The following is a 15,287-nucleotide window of genomic DNA, read 5'->3' as shown; positions in this document are numbered from 1 at the left end:
CATAAAAGATTGTTATTTTATACCTGAGAAAACATAAAATACTTAAAGTCTGAGTATGTTTAATATCCTCCAAAGTGCAAATACATACACAACACAATTATACATATCAACATAACACCACACATACAAGCAAAGTAGAAACAACAATTAAGAGGGCTAGGTTCATATGTGTATGTTATGTTACGTTACTAAGTTGTAAGTGATTGCCGGGAGGAAATGTGTATTACAGCCTGGGAGAAGAAGCTATTGTTCATTTTAGTGGCAGGAATCAAACAGTCAAGAAGAGGGTGAAGATGTAGTGATCTAGACAAAGTATAAGCAAACCATACTCAGCTGCAGATCAACTTCAAATGTATTGGTATTTGTTCTAACTGACAAACAGGCCAACAATACCTGTTATGCGTTGCTTGCTCTTACACTCATAGAACTTCCCTTTTTTGCATATTATGTTTGGTTGTCATCAACCTACACACAAGTCAGTCTAGTTTATACAGTATATATCCTTGTTCAAACATAAAATTATAGATTTCATATGAAGCAGGTTGGTATAGATGAAGCAGACAAGACACAACTTGTTTGCTATGTTGATTCTGTATTGTCTAGAGTAGACAATGTGACAGACATTACAATGTCAGAATGTTATGTCTCTACAATTAGCCACACTATTTCTGGTCAAATTAGCATATGGCAATACGTACATCATACTTGGTTTGAGTTTAAGACTGTGAAGCTTTCTACAAGTGAATGTGACCGCAATTATTTCAGTAGGTTCTTCATAATACTTATTGAAGAGCCCCTGTAGCCACCACCAAAGTGGTTCCAGTGATTCAGATAGTGGACGAGTTGGTAAAGCTGGTTTCTCTTTGCAAAGCCCGGTGCTTGAGGAATCTGTTCATGGTACGCAGAGTAAAAAGAGCTGTTGAAGCCACCAAACATCCCTGCAATACCCAGTTCATACTCTGAATGTCCATAGAAGGAGGCCGGGTCATAGATGACTGGGCCCTCTGCACACTGCGCCACGTTGCCTCCCCATAAGTCTCCATGGAGGAGAGCAGGGACGATCTCCACATCTTTGAAAAATTGAGGGATCTCCAACTGCAAATAACATACATAATATGTAAGTTGCTGTGTCAAATCATGGATACAATCATAGACACTTGTGTAAAGTATGTTTTGATTCTGAGGGGGTCACGGTGAGGGTGCACCTGTAGCTTGGCCCATAGTTCTCTGGCCTCCCTGTCTCCATAAGATTTATCCACCATGTTAAGCTGGTGCTGCAGCCTCTGCTGGGAGTAAAACATCACCCAGTCATCCTGCCACTCATTTTCCTGGGGAGGTACGGTAAAAATACAGTAAGGACAACAGTCACATCATAAAAGACAGAGAGACCACATACAATAATATAGTATACAGACACAATACTTTTATTTTTACCTGAGGTAGATATCCACAGCATGTAGGTACACTGAAGCCAAATTGTGTAATAACCGCCACCTCCGATTGTCCAGCTCCTTTTCCTGTGTACAGTCAAATAAGTTATGTTTGTAATACATTTGAACTAATCAGCAATAAACTCTTTTCAATTATAAGAGTTAACTGTTATTCACTGTAGCAATGGCAAGAGGATGAAATACGTTGTTGTGCATTTGTCTACATGTACAAAAGTTAAGTTAAGGTGAATTACCCACTGTCTGCTGCTCTTTATTTAATTTGTCCAACTGTCTCTTGTTGTGAAGATGCAGATCTGCCAGCTGCTCTCCTAGGTTCTGTGAGTACCTACATTGGATTTGGGGGAAAAAAGTGTTTTCTTTAAAAATATATATATATAAAAAACACAAACTATACTTGCAAAAAACCGATACGTTCCTGTTGCCTTCTATTTCTACTGATACAGTGCTGAACACATTGTATGAGAGATATCTTACTTGGTAAGACCTCTCATGTCCAGATGCTCCATCACAAATACACATCCTCCTGTGTCAAGTTCAATCACCTTCACAGGCTTGGGGACTTTAACAGTTTCTGTCTTTAAAATGGCTTCCAAACTGGCCATCTCCCCATCAAACATCAATTTGGCCTGAATAAAAAAACAAAAAAACACATTTGGGCTGGTGAGCAGTGCAGTAGCACATGCATCTTCACTACTTTGCACGTGCATATGAAGAAATGTATTGTTGTGCGTGGTAATATGTGCACACAGTACAGTGCCAGTCAAATGCTATCTGGCTTTCAGAGGGGGTGCACATGTGAAAGGCCAGACACCAGCTAAACACACGTTGCTATAATAATATAATAACAGTGATGATAAAATACCTCGCTCTTGTGATTTATCTTCACAAACACTCTCCCAGTGTCGGTATCATAACTCTGGCCCTCGCTGATACATCCTCCACCTGAGTGGCCAGTTGACTTCAGCGTGGTGGTGCCCAACGCTTTCTTCAACTTGGCTTCCATTATTATTTCCCACGGCCCACTTGAGTGGACGTGTAGTGGCACTAACACGCAATGCGGTGCCAGGAGTCGTTTTGCTTTTCCTCGTATGGACCAACAACAACTACTGCGGTCTTTGTTTTTCTTCCGTATGTATTGACACGTGATATCTTCTTCGTCCTATCACAATGGCGCATCGTGGCCACGTGATCGTCGCCATGGTGCCAAAGGTAAGCTACGTCGGGTGCGTGTCCTCCGCCTGGACACCCGAAATGAGCAGCCATGACATTTGCCTGCTTCTCGGAGCGACTGGCGTCGGAAAAACGTTGTTGATGAAACGTCTACAGAATATCCTTCGTCCAGCTGAATGTTTTGATCTAGAACAAAACCAAAAACTGTCGCTAGTGTTGTGTAGCTTAGCTAGCTGACGCTGGTTAGCTTGTCAGCTAGTTTAGCCTGATACACTGCAATATTAGCTAACGCAATAATTAGCTAACTGTTAAGCTAACTAAGTAGTAACTCGCATTACATTTAAACAATACACTAACCTGAATAGCTTAGTTTTATATAACTGACCAAATATACAATATCATACAAACCTTTTTAAATAGTTATGTTTCTCATCTGAAGCTAAAGGGGATATGTTTCCTAACAGATTTAGTTTACAGCTTAGTTTGCATGGACTAGGTGAACTGGGGGAACCTCCTTCTACTCTTCCTACAGTAAGTAACATAAGGGGCGTAGTTTTAATCCTATTTTTAATATGTTTGCAGGCTCAGTTTTGATGAGATGGCCAATTCCTGTAATGTCTCTAATCTATTTCAACCTCGACAGGTAGGAACCAACCTCACAGACCTGAAACTGAAGAAGAAAAAGATGACACTAAGAGAGCTGGGAGGCTGCATGGGCCCGATATGGCCAAGTTACTTCAAAGACTGCTCCTCTGTCATTGTATGTTTTTTTCGAAACGAGTTGCATCTACTTGTGACATTTTGGGAGAGGTACACAAACTTAACTGTTGGAATAATTTCTCTGAATGTGTGTTTTTTGTTTTGTTTTCTCATAGTTCATAGTGGACTCATCCAACATTGCTCAGGTATCCTCGTCCTGCATCCAGCTGCTGTCAGTACTCTCCGCACAGCCTCTGCACAGTGCCTCTGTGCTTATTCTGTTCAACAAGAGGTAACACTCTTATACACGTGCACAACAATCCCTACTTTCACTTGCAATACCTGTAATATTTCAGTGTCTGCTGGTGGAGCACACCATGTGTCCGATATCATAATTCTCTCTCTCTTGGTGGAAGCTGTTCATGCCATTGTATGTTTTCTCTTTTTCTTTCCACCCTTTTCCAGTGACATGCCATGCACTATGAGTCTCATAGAGATAAAATCACTGTTTAGAATGGATGACATCATTGCATCCGCTACTCAGCCAATCACAATACTGGAAGTCAGCGCCCGCACTGGACATGGACTTCAGGAGGTGCTGAGCTGGCTGGAGTCCATCCTAGTCAAGTGATCATGGGTGTGTGTGGTTCTACTCTCACATGACTTTGGATGATGACTTCAAGCCTTTTGGCAAGCAATGTCACTGAGTATCTCCTCAGTGCGCAAAGACTGTTTTTTTTATAGTATTTAATGATGTGTTTAGTGGTGGACCCACTGAAAAGCTATTGCTGTATTTTTGTTACCATATACATATGATGCCTGTTAATAACGGTAAATAGGGAAAGAGTTATAATTGTGATATCGTTGCAGGAGTGAATGTCTCTATGTTTGACCATTTTTACCATTTGTTAAATCAACACTGTTGATCCTACCTCACGCAAAGTATTATTTATATTGGTTACTTTTACTAATTCAATTCTGCACAGATTAACAACGAACTGCTCGGATTCATGACTGGCAACATAGTGATCCTCATGCTCCTCTAAGACAAAATAAGCTCTTACACATGTTTTAATTACTAGTTCAATGTGAGAAACACATGAGAGTGATTACTGCAAGTGATGCAGCATAGTGGTAATGATCACGACCAGCAGGGGGCATACAGTGCACAACAAACATTGTAAATGGTCCTGGGATTTCAGAATGAAATGTGTTAATGACAATGGAATTGAAGAAATACAAAACAATCAAACCAACTGAAGAATGAGGCAGTGTTCCATTTATACCCTTATATTTGATAAATCAGTGGTTATCACGCAATCAATAAAACTCATGATTCATACATTTTCTAATGTCACCTTGCTTATAGGGAACTCTGAAGTACTTCCAGTCCTTCCAAACTAAATTTCATTCAATTAACCCGAGAAATTAATTTCACAATAGTAAAAATCAAGTACACACTGATGTTTCTCATCAGTTATGGTCCAACTAACGCTCAACAAAGGTAACGTATTGATGCGGCAACATTTCAAGAATCGGACAGGTCTTTAGCCCGGGTCTCTTATAAGAAATATATTTTTTTACACTTGTATATGACAGCAGCGATAGCCAGCTAAACCAATCAAACAAACAACTGAGTGAGCAAGAGATCTGTACACTACTTGAAAAGCTGTAATACATTTGCCTGGTAAGTGGCGCAAGTGAAGCAACAACAAAATATTATCACACTGCTTTTGTGTTTTCTTTGTGTTTTGTTTTTTTCTGAATTGCAACAGGTTGCAGTAGGTTATGGCCATAAAGAATGTTTACATGACACTTAATGGTTTCCGATACAAAGGTGTTCTTTTTTGTATACTCTGATACTGCATCATTGACAAGAGGCGCAAGACAGATTATTGCAGTGAGGAGCACAACCAGCTTGCATCAATCTAAGGGTTACAATATAAAAACTAAGAATAGGGTTGTCATACAAGTCCTTAGGGCTCAAGTTCAATCTGCAGTTAGTTATATTTGGAGAGCATAACCTAATGGAATTCCCCCTTTTTCTTAGATATCTTCTCCAGTTAATTTGATCCTCATAAGAAAGGGTTCTGTGCAGCCTGTGATCCGTCAGTGCTGGTCGAAGAGAAGGGCAACAAGGGCTCAGGGAGGGTCCCTGGCAGGCCCAGACCAGGCTGGGTGGGATGAGTAAGGGACACAGGGAGGCTGGCAGACTGGTGGCTCATAGGCAGAGGCAAGGAGGCACTGTATGGAAGAGAAGTGCCCTGGGGAGCTGAAGAGAGGGAGCTGAAGCCCATTTGATTCAGAGTTAGTTTGGGCGGCTCAGCTTGGAATGGATTGTTGGGTGATGGAGCACTGAGGCCTAAACAGAAAGACCCAACAGAAAACAAAGTTATTGAACTTAATCAACACAGAACTGATTTAAATCTAAAAGCATGTTCCCGGTCTTCCCCTGGGATCTCAAATTGAGTGTCTACAGTCAATAATGCAAGAAATACCTGATAGGAAGGGGTTCATGGTCTTGGCTGGAGGATTTGCTGGGATCAATCTATCCAGGTCTACTAAGGATGCCGCGGTGGGGCCCAGGAAGGCTTCAGGTGTCCGGCATTTACGAGGGCTGGGGTCTGCCAGGCTTTCTCCAAAACGTGACAGGTCAAATATCTCAGGACTGCTGTCCTCTCGCCCATTTACATTCAACTGACCTCCATCCATGGCCTCATCAAACAGATCCCCATCTAACAGCAGAAAAAAGAAAAAAAATATGCTGACAATGCAAGTTTGTGTGATGCACAGAAACACAATGGGAACAGTAAAAGGAATGTATTGTGCACCTGAGGGGCTTCCAGGTCGGGGACAAGTTTCCCTGATAGCTCCTTTGAGGGGGAATGGATCAACTCCTGAGGCAGCTACAAACATACCAAAATACAATTTACTTTTATTATTTAAAGATGTCATTTTAAACACAGTGTGGCTTCTTCTATTCATTTTAAATGGCCGACCTGTGTTGGCAGAGAAGGCCCATGCTCGGCCTGTGGCGTTGAGGTCGCTCTGCGGGTCGACCCAGGGGTTGACCGGGGGCTCCCACGGTGGGGGGGGGCTGTTGGATGTTGGCGGTGCCATCCAGGGAGGATCTACTCTCGAGATGTTGTTGCTGGCTACTTTAGTAACGGAGAGGTGAATTAGAGAGAGACAGAGAGAGAGAGAGAGGCTCCTGTTCTGGCATGTGAGCAGAACAAATTATACTGTGAACGTGAAGAATGAGGAGGTTTCTACTATAATGGTATATCTGGTTCTCCAAACACCTGAAATGAATCAGTTGGCAAACGTTTCAGTCCGCGAAGAGTAAGTACTTTATGACTTGTAATTTACGCCATATTATTTACAACTTGGTGCTTAAACGCTCCTGCTTTGGTCGAGGTTGGCTAAGTCGAGGCTCACCCATGGAGTCCCAGGGGTCTGTGCTCCCCGGATGAGCAGCCGCCTGGCGTGGGGCATTGTTCCATCCGTGGTCACTAGGAGGCGGGTCTGAGGGCAACGCGAAAACATCTACCAGGTCCATGAAGGCGGTCTGACCACAAAAACAAGAAAACAATCCGTCAGTTCAGTGTATTGCTTCCGTCGAATAGTTCTCTAATCCGGATCCACCACGTTATAGTTGAGTTTAATTATTGAGGAATATTATTTTTTTCACAGCGTATTTGTAGTGGTTAAGATGTAAATAATCCTGCCCATCATGTTATGTATTATAATTTAGATTTTGGTCCTTGTTCTCAAAACCGCAGTAAACTAGATTGCATGGTTATATTTCATCACCCCCATTGAGATATTCCATACCCCAATAAATCATACCCCGCCTTTAGTCTCCATCTCACGTGTGCTGTCCTCCAGAGCTTTCTTGAGCACTGACTCGTCCCCTTGGCGACTGAGTTGCTCCTGTCAACAGATAAAGACACATGGACGCCCTCGAGCATGACAGCTTCCAGCAAAATTCCCATATTGTTACATCATACTATATTTATGACCGCTCACTAGCACAAACGTATATGACCCAGATATGTAGATGAGTGCAATGGGCACAAACCAGACAATTGAACGGTTCAAAAGAGAGGAGAGAGCAGATCACTGTGATCGCTAACAGAGCAGCTCTATTGTGGCAGAGAGAGAGAGGACAAAGACAAAGAGAGGAACAATGTTGCAAAAGATAGAGACAGAGTGATGGGTACAAATGGTTTTTCTTTTCTTTTCTTTTTTTAAATAGGCAAAACAAAAGAAGCAGAAGGTCAGGAGATAGGTTCAGGTCATAGGTGATTAACAGAACATATGATTATTGGAGAAAATAATTAGAGATGTCCTACTCCTTTTAAAACAGTGGAGGTGGGAACACATTACATTATTTAAATCCCAGCATCTCCAAAACAAAAAAAAGGGTCTCTTCGGCCCCCAGAAACCCTACCTGCTGGTGCTCCTCCTTGCTCAGGCTCAGGGCCAACTGGAGCTGCGTGTCCTCATCCATATCCAGTGCAGCAGGTGCAGGTTGGACTGGCTGTGAAGGGGGGGGGGGGGGTTGTATTTGGTCAACAAAGGGTAACTAATGCTTGGTCAAACTCACTGTAGAGTAAATTGCATGCAATTCTACAGGTGTCCCAGGGAGAGTAAAGGGGGTCAAGCCCTTTGCCCTTCCCTGAAACCAAACAAAGGAAAGTGTTTGACATGAGTATCTCATACTACTGAAACTAAGAGGAGAGATGTAATGGTTAGTGGAACAGAAGGATGAAGCCTCATTGGATTAGTCGCTGGAGAAAAATGACTTTTTCAGTTCAAGGGCTTAAGGGAGGCCACAGAGAGTGATAAGTGCATGCAGCAGTTTCTGGCAGGGCCCCACGCTGCAGTGAGGTTGGCTTCAGTGTACAGAGCAACAGGAGAGGTGTTAAAAGGGGCATGAGATGCAAAAGAAGAGTCATCCCTTCCTCGTCCCAGCGTACTTGTACCTTCTGAGTCTCCTCCTTGCTGAGCGTCATAGCGATCTGGAGCTGGGTCTGTTCATCAATATCCACTGTAGGAGGTGGCTAGGGTCAAGCAGGGAGGATAAGAAGGAAGGCTAATCAAAGGGGAAAGTAAACGCTTGATTTTGCTTGAGTGATTCTTAAAGAAATCTAATGATTTTAGGCGATTTAGAATCACAGAAACTGCTGTGCACTATATTCCTATAATAGCCCTTGCCATGGAGACTCCGCCGGGCTGTGGATGCTTAAGAGTGGATCAATGCACACATCCTGTCTGGCTTCTCACTCTCTCTCTCTCCCTCGCAGCATCCTCACTCTTCATCATTATTCATCAGAGACTATGTTGATATCATTTTCGGTTGAAGCTTCGGGGAAATGGTGGCCTCGAAGAGATAGGCAGTAGGAGCGCCTCACCCATCATGACTGTGTGTCTGTGTGTGTGTGTGTGTGTGTGTGTGTGTGTGTGTGTGTGTGTTTTATCTTAGTTAGAGGTACCTTTTCACTCTCTTCTCGGCTCATCGCCAGGGCCAGCTGCAGCTGCAGCTCCTCTTCCCCACTGGTTGTCGGTCGAGCTTGCTCCATGTCTGGAGTAAATCGAGGAGAGGAAGAGGAGGCTACGGAGGAAGAGCAGAGGGGATAGTGTGTTAAGTGAGGAACAGGGAGCCGAGGGGTGTAGGCAGAAATACAAACAGATGGAAAACAAAGAAAGAAGCGCTTAAGGGGGATTTTTTTTTAAGGCCAGAAAAAGAGCTGGCACTGTTTTTGCATCTTCATTTTCTTTCCACTGCCCGTTGTTCAGGGCCTTTGCTGGCATTGCTTGTCACTGCCTGCCTGTAGTGAGAACAATGGTGCTCCTGTGTGGGGAGTTAGGGTGGTGGAGGGGCAGAGGAATGGACGGGTTGGAGTAGAGCCCACCTTATTACCCTGAATACTCTGGGTGGGTCCTGGTTTGGAGGAAGGGATGCGGGGGGGGTGTTTGTTGGCAGTGCACCAGTCTGGGTGTCAGGCTGTCGGTCACAAGGATTAAAGAGGGAAGCAGGTCGCACATTGGCAAAGTTAGGTCTCAGAAACTAATCATTTCCACTGTGCTGCCCCTCCATATCCTGAGTCTGAGCTGGAATGCTTGCAGGCAATTAGCCGCTGCCAACCTCTTGACCCCCACCCGTGCCGTCAATCAGCATTCTGTCCAACGCGCTAACTATCCCCGTGCGCCCGTGTCCACGGAATCTCCCGAGAGATCCAGCCAGGGCAAAGCAAGTGCAACGTAAAAAACAAATAATTAGAATTGCTGCATTTACACAGCCCAGCACACAAGTCTGCAGGTGTGAAAGTGTTATGATTATCCAGCCAGAAAGCTGCCTTTTGCATTTTGTTATCACAGGTAGGATATGTTTTTCCCTGCGTATTGCAAGCCGTTCTCCCGTCGGATGTGGTGACCGTTCGTGACAGATGTTTCCACTGGCATACGGTCCGGCCGAGAAAAGTATGCAAGAAGCGTGTATCAGGTGGAAAGTGTATTGGAGAAAAGGGACTCTTGATGGATTATTAGAAATAAAACAAGATACCAGCTGTGGGCGTGTCTCTGTTTAAACCATGGAACCGGCCTCAGACATCAAAGTAACTGCAACCACAGCTCTGCTACTGACTGAACAACACTTTCTAATAAACACCATGAAACACGCAGACCACAAAACTACACGATGCACACCAGGCATACATTCACAAATGCAGCTACTTTTTCACGATATGTTTTCAAGTTTCAGCTGTTTGCTGTAGTTGATGAGTGACAAACCCCCTGCACACTCGCAGAGGGATCGCTTAGGTCACATCATGCTACCTCACCAACCATATCTGCAGATCATACTGTAAAGTAAACATGGTTCCCAGTTTGTGGTTTTCACATTAGATTGGGATAACCACACACACACACACACACACACACACACCCATACACACACTGGGCCTCCTCTCTTTTGTAAAGTCCAGTTCAGCTGACACGACTGTAAACAATAGAATGACAGGAATGCAGACATCCAACCGCATCAAGGCTTGACTGTCGGAACGTGCTGCTGGCATTGAAATAGCACGTACCGCAACGAGAAACCACGGATGAGGACTGATTGATTGAAAAGGTCTCAAAAACGGTGCCGAGGCTAGAGATATAGCTTGACAGTGTCTCCACTGTCAAGCTATATCTATAAAAAAAAAAAAAGATCGATGAGAGCACACGGTAATTTATGTGGTGAACTTGACCAATGACGGGCCACATGCCAAAGAAAGTAGTCAGGTGATTGTGTAGATGTTAGATGTCCCTGATACTCACAGTGAAAAGAGGATGGTGAGCCTCTGCACCTACCATGCTCATCCCCATGGACCGCTACCGACTGGCTTGTGCGACGCCCCGGGTACGGAGGAGGAAGGGATCCAGAACCCAAGCCACTGGTGGAGCCCGCCATACGCGTCTTGGTCTTCAGTGCCTGGCTTCTCTCCTTCTTCAGCTTCTCCTCGTCCTTCAGCAGAGCCACCAGATGCTTGGCCTTCTCCCGGACGTGGGCACCTTGGTCGAGTCCATCCCGATCAATGTGCTGGAAGTCTCTCAGTGTCTGGATGGTGTAAATGTTCTCCCGGCACTCCTGGGCCACACGCTCAGAGCCTGTTTTGATCAGGTAGTCCATCAGGGTCAGTGCCTTATAAACATGGCGCCAGTTCTTACCGTGGTCGTTGAGCCGCTTCCAGATCATACCCAACACCTCGGTGAAAGCCACTGCATTGAAAGTCAGGTCTGCGATTTCGGACATGAGCGAGCAGGGAGGACCCCAGGGGTCATTGGAGGTGGCTTCACGGACCTTGACCTCGGCCTCCGTGAAGTTGTTGACCATGTTTTTCATCTGGCGGCGGAGCGATGAGGTCTGCATGATGGCAGTTGTGTTTCCCGAGCGATAGTCCAACGGCAGGCCGGCCACTATGTTGCCTCAGGCGAGGTGGAGATCAGTTCGGTGGGAAAATGTAGTGATGTTGGCCTTCTATTGGGAACGTCAGTAATGTCTACGAGTGTGTTTCTGCTGGAAAGGAAAGATACATTTATAAGCATTTTTATGCTTCAAAATATTCACTTTATAACAGATAACACACACACACACACACAAGCTTTAGTATCGTTACTCCTTTTGCATGCTTTTACTAACAACACGGACGACTACAGCTGAACTCGCACACATATTTTCACTCTGTAATTGTGTTTGGAAGGAGAGAGCAACCACTCAGCGCCTCCCAGCGATGTGAAACGCAACACCTGGGCTCAGTTTCCCCTGAAACAACTGGAAGAGAGATGCATTGTTCCTCAGTAAGCAATGATAAGCTTGACAGCTATTTCCTCAATTCAATTGATACAAATATTGTTTCCCTCCCTGAAAAGCAAATATTAGTTGAGACCAAGGGACTTCAACTCAACCTGCCGGTGTAGAAATGTGGTTTACCTTGGAGTCAAAGGGGGGGGGGGCTTTAAAGCATCCAACAGAATCACTATTTTGTGTGTGTTTGTATATATATATATATATATATATATATATATATATATATATATATATATATATATATATAATATGGAGTGTAGTGTATAGTGTATGCACTTTGCCCTACACAGCCGAGGCGGTGAGTCAGTTGAACCGATAACTTTCCCCTCCCAGATCCGTCTCATCCATTCAAAGAACATTTCACTAAAGAGTCCAGTGCTGAGTCATGTGTGATCATTTCCCAAATATTAGACAAAAAGGGGGCATGAAATTAGAGATGGGCTTTAAAATGGTAAATATCTACCTTATATCTTGAATAAGATCAATATGCCACGTTGATATAGTAATAAAGAATGTAAACTACAGACATTACCGTTTTTTAACTCTTTAAAAAGGGCTGTGTGGGGCATGCTGTGAATGAAAGGTCGGCGTTGTACGCCGTCAAATGGATCGTGAAGTGGTCGTAAGAGACACAACGTGTTTGTGGTGACTAAGTCCCATTATCTCCTGAACCCCCCGGGGGTCGCTTGGCTGGAGACTGTCTGAGGAGTACCTAGACAGTCAGTTCCTGTAACTGAAAGCCCGGGTACAGTGGAGGTTTTTAATGAAGCTAATGGCAGAGAGAGAGAGAGAGAAGTGGTGTAACAGGAGAGATCAAAGAGTCCCCTTTTGGACACATTTCTAATCCAGGAGGCCTCCATTACTGTTGCACTCACTCCCATAATGAAGATAAAATTCATGTTGTGACTTATTATTGTACAAATTACTATCACATAAGTCAAACTGATAGCAGCCAGGGGGAGGGAGGCAGCACACTCTACCTCCACTTCACACACATTCTGTGTTTCCTAATCTCTCACACAGATCCGAGTCCTAGAACTTGTGACCTTGACGTGGTGACCTGCTGCACTCAACTCTCAAGAGTATTTACTTGTGTCTGCTTTTCCACATTCGCTTATTCAATTATTTTGTGTGTACAAGCACCACGGTCTATATAGGCCACTTATAGGAAGCAAACTGTTCCCGGATCAGGCCTACATGCTCGTATGTGTGTTATTAAGCCCTCCCAGATGTGCGGACTTAAACCCCAAACCCGCTGGGTGAAAACACAGCTTTCGATTCAATTTGCGTACCCCTTTTTTTTTTTTTTGGTGTGTCCCAAACTCCAGGGGGGGGGGGGGGGGGGGGGGGGAGAGGTGGACGACCGGAGCCCATTATCGTGGTGCACGTTGCGTCAAAACGGAGGGGGGGGGGGGGTGGAGAAAAGGATCGCGCAGAGGTGGCGCGTGAGACCGTGACTCAGCTGCGCTTCCGAGTTTAAAAGTTGGAGAAAAAAACCCCCCAAAAAAAACAAAAACCTCGACAGAATCCAACGAAAGCAGCGAATCGCTACGATCCGCGATCCGCGTTCAAGCCTCTTACCTTCATGTCACGGCGCGTCGGAGGGGGGGGGGGGGTCCCGACTCGGAGAGGCTTCGGGGTGGAGGAAAGAAACGCCTCCGCCGATCGGCATATCCCGTGGGAGAGAGAGCAACGAGGAGTCCACGAATAAATAGAAACAATAATAATAATAAAAAGGTATTCAAAGCGAGAGGAAAGCCGTGTGCGCTCAAACCCGTATCCACAACCACAGTTTAGTTATCAAACTAAGTTGTGTGCGGTGCAGATCACAATCCGGGGCTTGCGAATGACACAGTCCCCCCCCCCCCTTAAAACACACACACACACACACAGTAAAAATGGATGGAGAGAGAGAGGGAGGGAGAGAGAGAGAGAGAGAGAGGGAGGGAGGCCCGCTCGGTGCATGCGGAGTCAGACTTAACCCTTTCACCGCCAGATGGAAAACAATCTGAGCTCACTGGAGCAGGTGACCACGTGCACGCGGGCCGCTGTGCCGCGCGGTTGAGGCGCAAACGTGCACACGCGCAGACTGCGTGAGCGTGAATGGAGGACACGCTGTTATAGGACACGTGCGCTGAGACCCCCGATGTCATTTCAGAACAGTGAGCCCAAATCACGTTGGCTGTGCACAAAAAAAAATCATCAATCTAGCAAGCAAGTTTCATATTTAAATATCACAGAGACTACACAGGCAGAAACATATTGGGATGTTACAGCTCTGCGAATGCCATGACATGTGATACAGTGGGTCTAAATCCAATTATTGTATAGCTCAGACCCTTTAATTGTCCATAGTTCAATGCTGGTAATTTAGCAGAGTGAGTTGAAGGTCCCAGAGGGATTCAACAATGGACTGCATTGCCTCTTCGGCAGCTTCATCGTTGCATCTCATGCTCTTTACTTATTTATCACAGCTAATGGGATGTTGTCTGACGTCACATGCTTCTGCAGTATACAGTATACTCAATGCATCCTGTATTTACGTGGGCTTGGATTCCGGTTCAAATCTCTGCCGTCTACTAGCGGTCTACATGGACGTGCAGAGGGATCATATCGTGAAGTTGAGTGTGTAATGATTAACTGAAACTGAGGGAGAAGCAGCAGGAAAGAGCAGTGGGCCTGTCGGCTGGTTGACTGAGCAGGATATACAGGAAATACCAGCTCCACCTTGAAACAACAAAGGCATGCGTGTCTTGGAGACAACACACAGGCAAAGTGTACAAAAATCAGAAGTTTATCAAGCAGTGAAGCTGCCTTTTTAAAGGAGGTATTTCTAGTGCTCACAAAGAGATCAAATAAGTGTGTAGTGTGGGAGGACATTGTCTTTTTGCTGCTCCTTGTTTAGATTTCATGTGACTCTCAGTGATCAGGTTGGTGGAGCCAAACCTTATACACCACCTCCTCCCTGTCTTTATTTCTCCTGAAAACAGATGCCTGGACACTCTTTGTTTTGCAACAAAGGCCTGATGAGGTCAGTGCAGGGGGTGGAAGGGGGGGGGGGGGGGCATGTAGGCAGGTCTGGGAGACCAGAGGGGGAGGAGAGACTTCCTCTGCTACGTCACGTAGCAGAGGAAGTCGAACTTCTCTTGTGTTTGTGTGTATTATAAAAACACCATGAACTGAGCGTGATCACTGATCTGTCCACTGGAGGGTGCTGTTTCTGAAACGCTGTTGCATGACTGTCACTCTTTGCTGCCCTCTAGTGGTTTTGTGTTTATTTTTAAGGTGGGTCGTGTTGTGTTTTCACCTGCTTGCTTCTTCTGAGATTATTAAACTGTAGATTAATACCATCCACATACAACAAAGTGTACTATAATTAAATCAACTAATTGTAGTTAAGTATTATGAAAAACTAGCAAATATTCACATTTGAGAAGCTAATATCAGTGAATTATTTAAAACGTCTACAATCAAAATTCAAGTTTTGGAGTATTGGTTTGGTTCGTCTGTGCCTTGGGAAATAATCTGAAAATATGGGTGGGCTCATAATATTTGCGTGGTGTTGTAAATCCCCACAAAGAGACCAGGGTGTATATTCAAATGACCACAGG

At 44.7% G+C, this 15,287-nt stretch overlaps 3 protein-coding genes across 9 annotated transcripts; 1 reads left to right on the top strand and 2 right to left on the bottom strand.

Annotated features, from left to right (window-relative positions):
• Nucleotides 1-44: 44 nt before the first annotated feature.
• Nucleotides 45-2,582, bottom strand: fn3krp (fructosamine 3 kinase related protein). The gene is made up of 6 exons (XM_034538483.1): nt 2,314-2,582; nt 1,926-2,077; nt 1,685-1,776; nt 1,435-1,517; nt 1,206-1,328; nt 45-1,095 (listed from the first exon to the last, which is right to left on the bottom strand). Exons 1-6 carry the CDS (start codon nt 2,452-2,454, stop codon nt 757-759), a joined length of 930 nt encoding a protein of 309 aa, XP_034394374.1. The 5' UTR covers nt 2,455-2,582; the 3' UTR covers nt 45-756.
• Nucleotides 2,583-2,650: 68 nt separating this feature from the next.
• On the top strand, nt 2,651-4,480 carry arl16 (ADP-ribosylation factor-like 16). The gene is made up of 5 exons (XM_034538484.1): nt 2,651-2,778; nt 3,097-3,152; nt 3,265-3,381; nt 3,497-3,612; nt 3,786-4,480. Exons 1-5 carry the CDS (start codon nt 2,703-2,705, stop codon nt 3,949-3,951), a joined length of 531 nt encoding a protein of 176 aa, XP_034394375.1. The 5' UTR covers nt 2,651-2,702; the 3' UTR covers nt 3,952-4,480.
• A 97-nt stretch (nt 4,481-4,577) lies between these two features.
• Nucleotides 4,578-13,586, bottom strand: epn3a (epsin 3a). Of its 7 annotated transcripts, XM_034538480.1 has the most exons (12): nt 13,258-13,562; nt 11,067-11,385; nt 10,647-10,976; nt 8,819-8,937; nt 8,309-8,386; nt 7,774-7,863; nt 7,170-7,253; nt 6,759-6,888; nt 6,320-6,478; nt 6,152-6,226; nt 5,819-6,055; nt 4,578-5,682 (listed from the first exon to the last, which is right to left on the bottom strand). In XM_034538480.1, exons 2-12 carry the CDS (start codon nt 11,236-11,238, stop codon nt 5,396-5,398), a joined length of 1,761 nt encoding a protein of 586 aa, XP_034394371.1. In that variant the 5' UTR covers nt 11,239-11,385; nt 13,258-13,562; the 3' UTR covers nt 4,578-5,395. The 7 variants fall into 7 exon arrangements, with proteins under 7 accessions (XP_034394371.1, XP_034394369.1, XP_034394364.1 ...); XM_034538478.1 differs by having other exon boundaries at nt 10,680-11,382; nt 13,258-13,586; XM_034538473.1 differs by having other exon boundaries at nt 10,647-11,385.
• Nucleotides 13,587-15,287: the final 1,701 nt, after the last annotated feature.

The sequence above is a fragment of the Cyclopterus lumpus genome, chromosome 8 (genome assembly GCF_009769545.1).
Source record: "Cyclopterus lumpus isolate fCycLum1 chromosome 8, fCycLum1.pri, whole genome shotgun sequence".
NCBI classification, from domain to species: domain Eukaryota; kingdom Metazoa; phylum Chordata; class Actinopteri; order Perciformes; family Cyclopteridae; genus Cyclopterus; species Cyclopterus lumpus.
The sequence above is the reverse complement of the archived record's forward strand: the minus strand, read 5'-3'. Positions and strand labels throughout refer to the sequence as shown.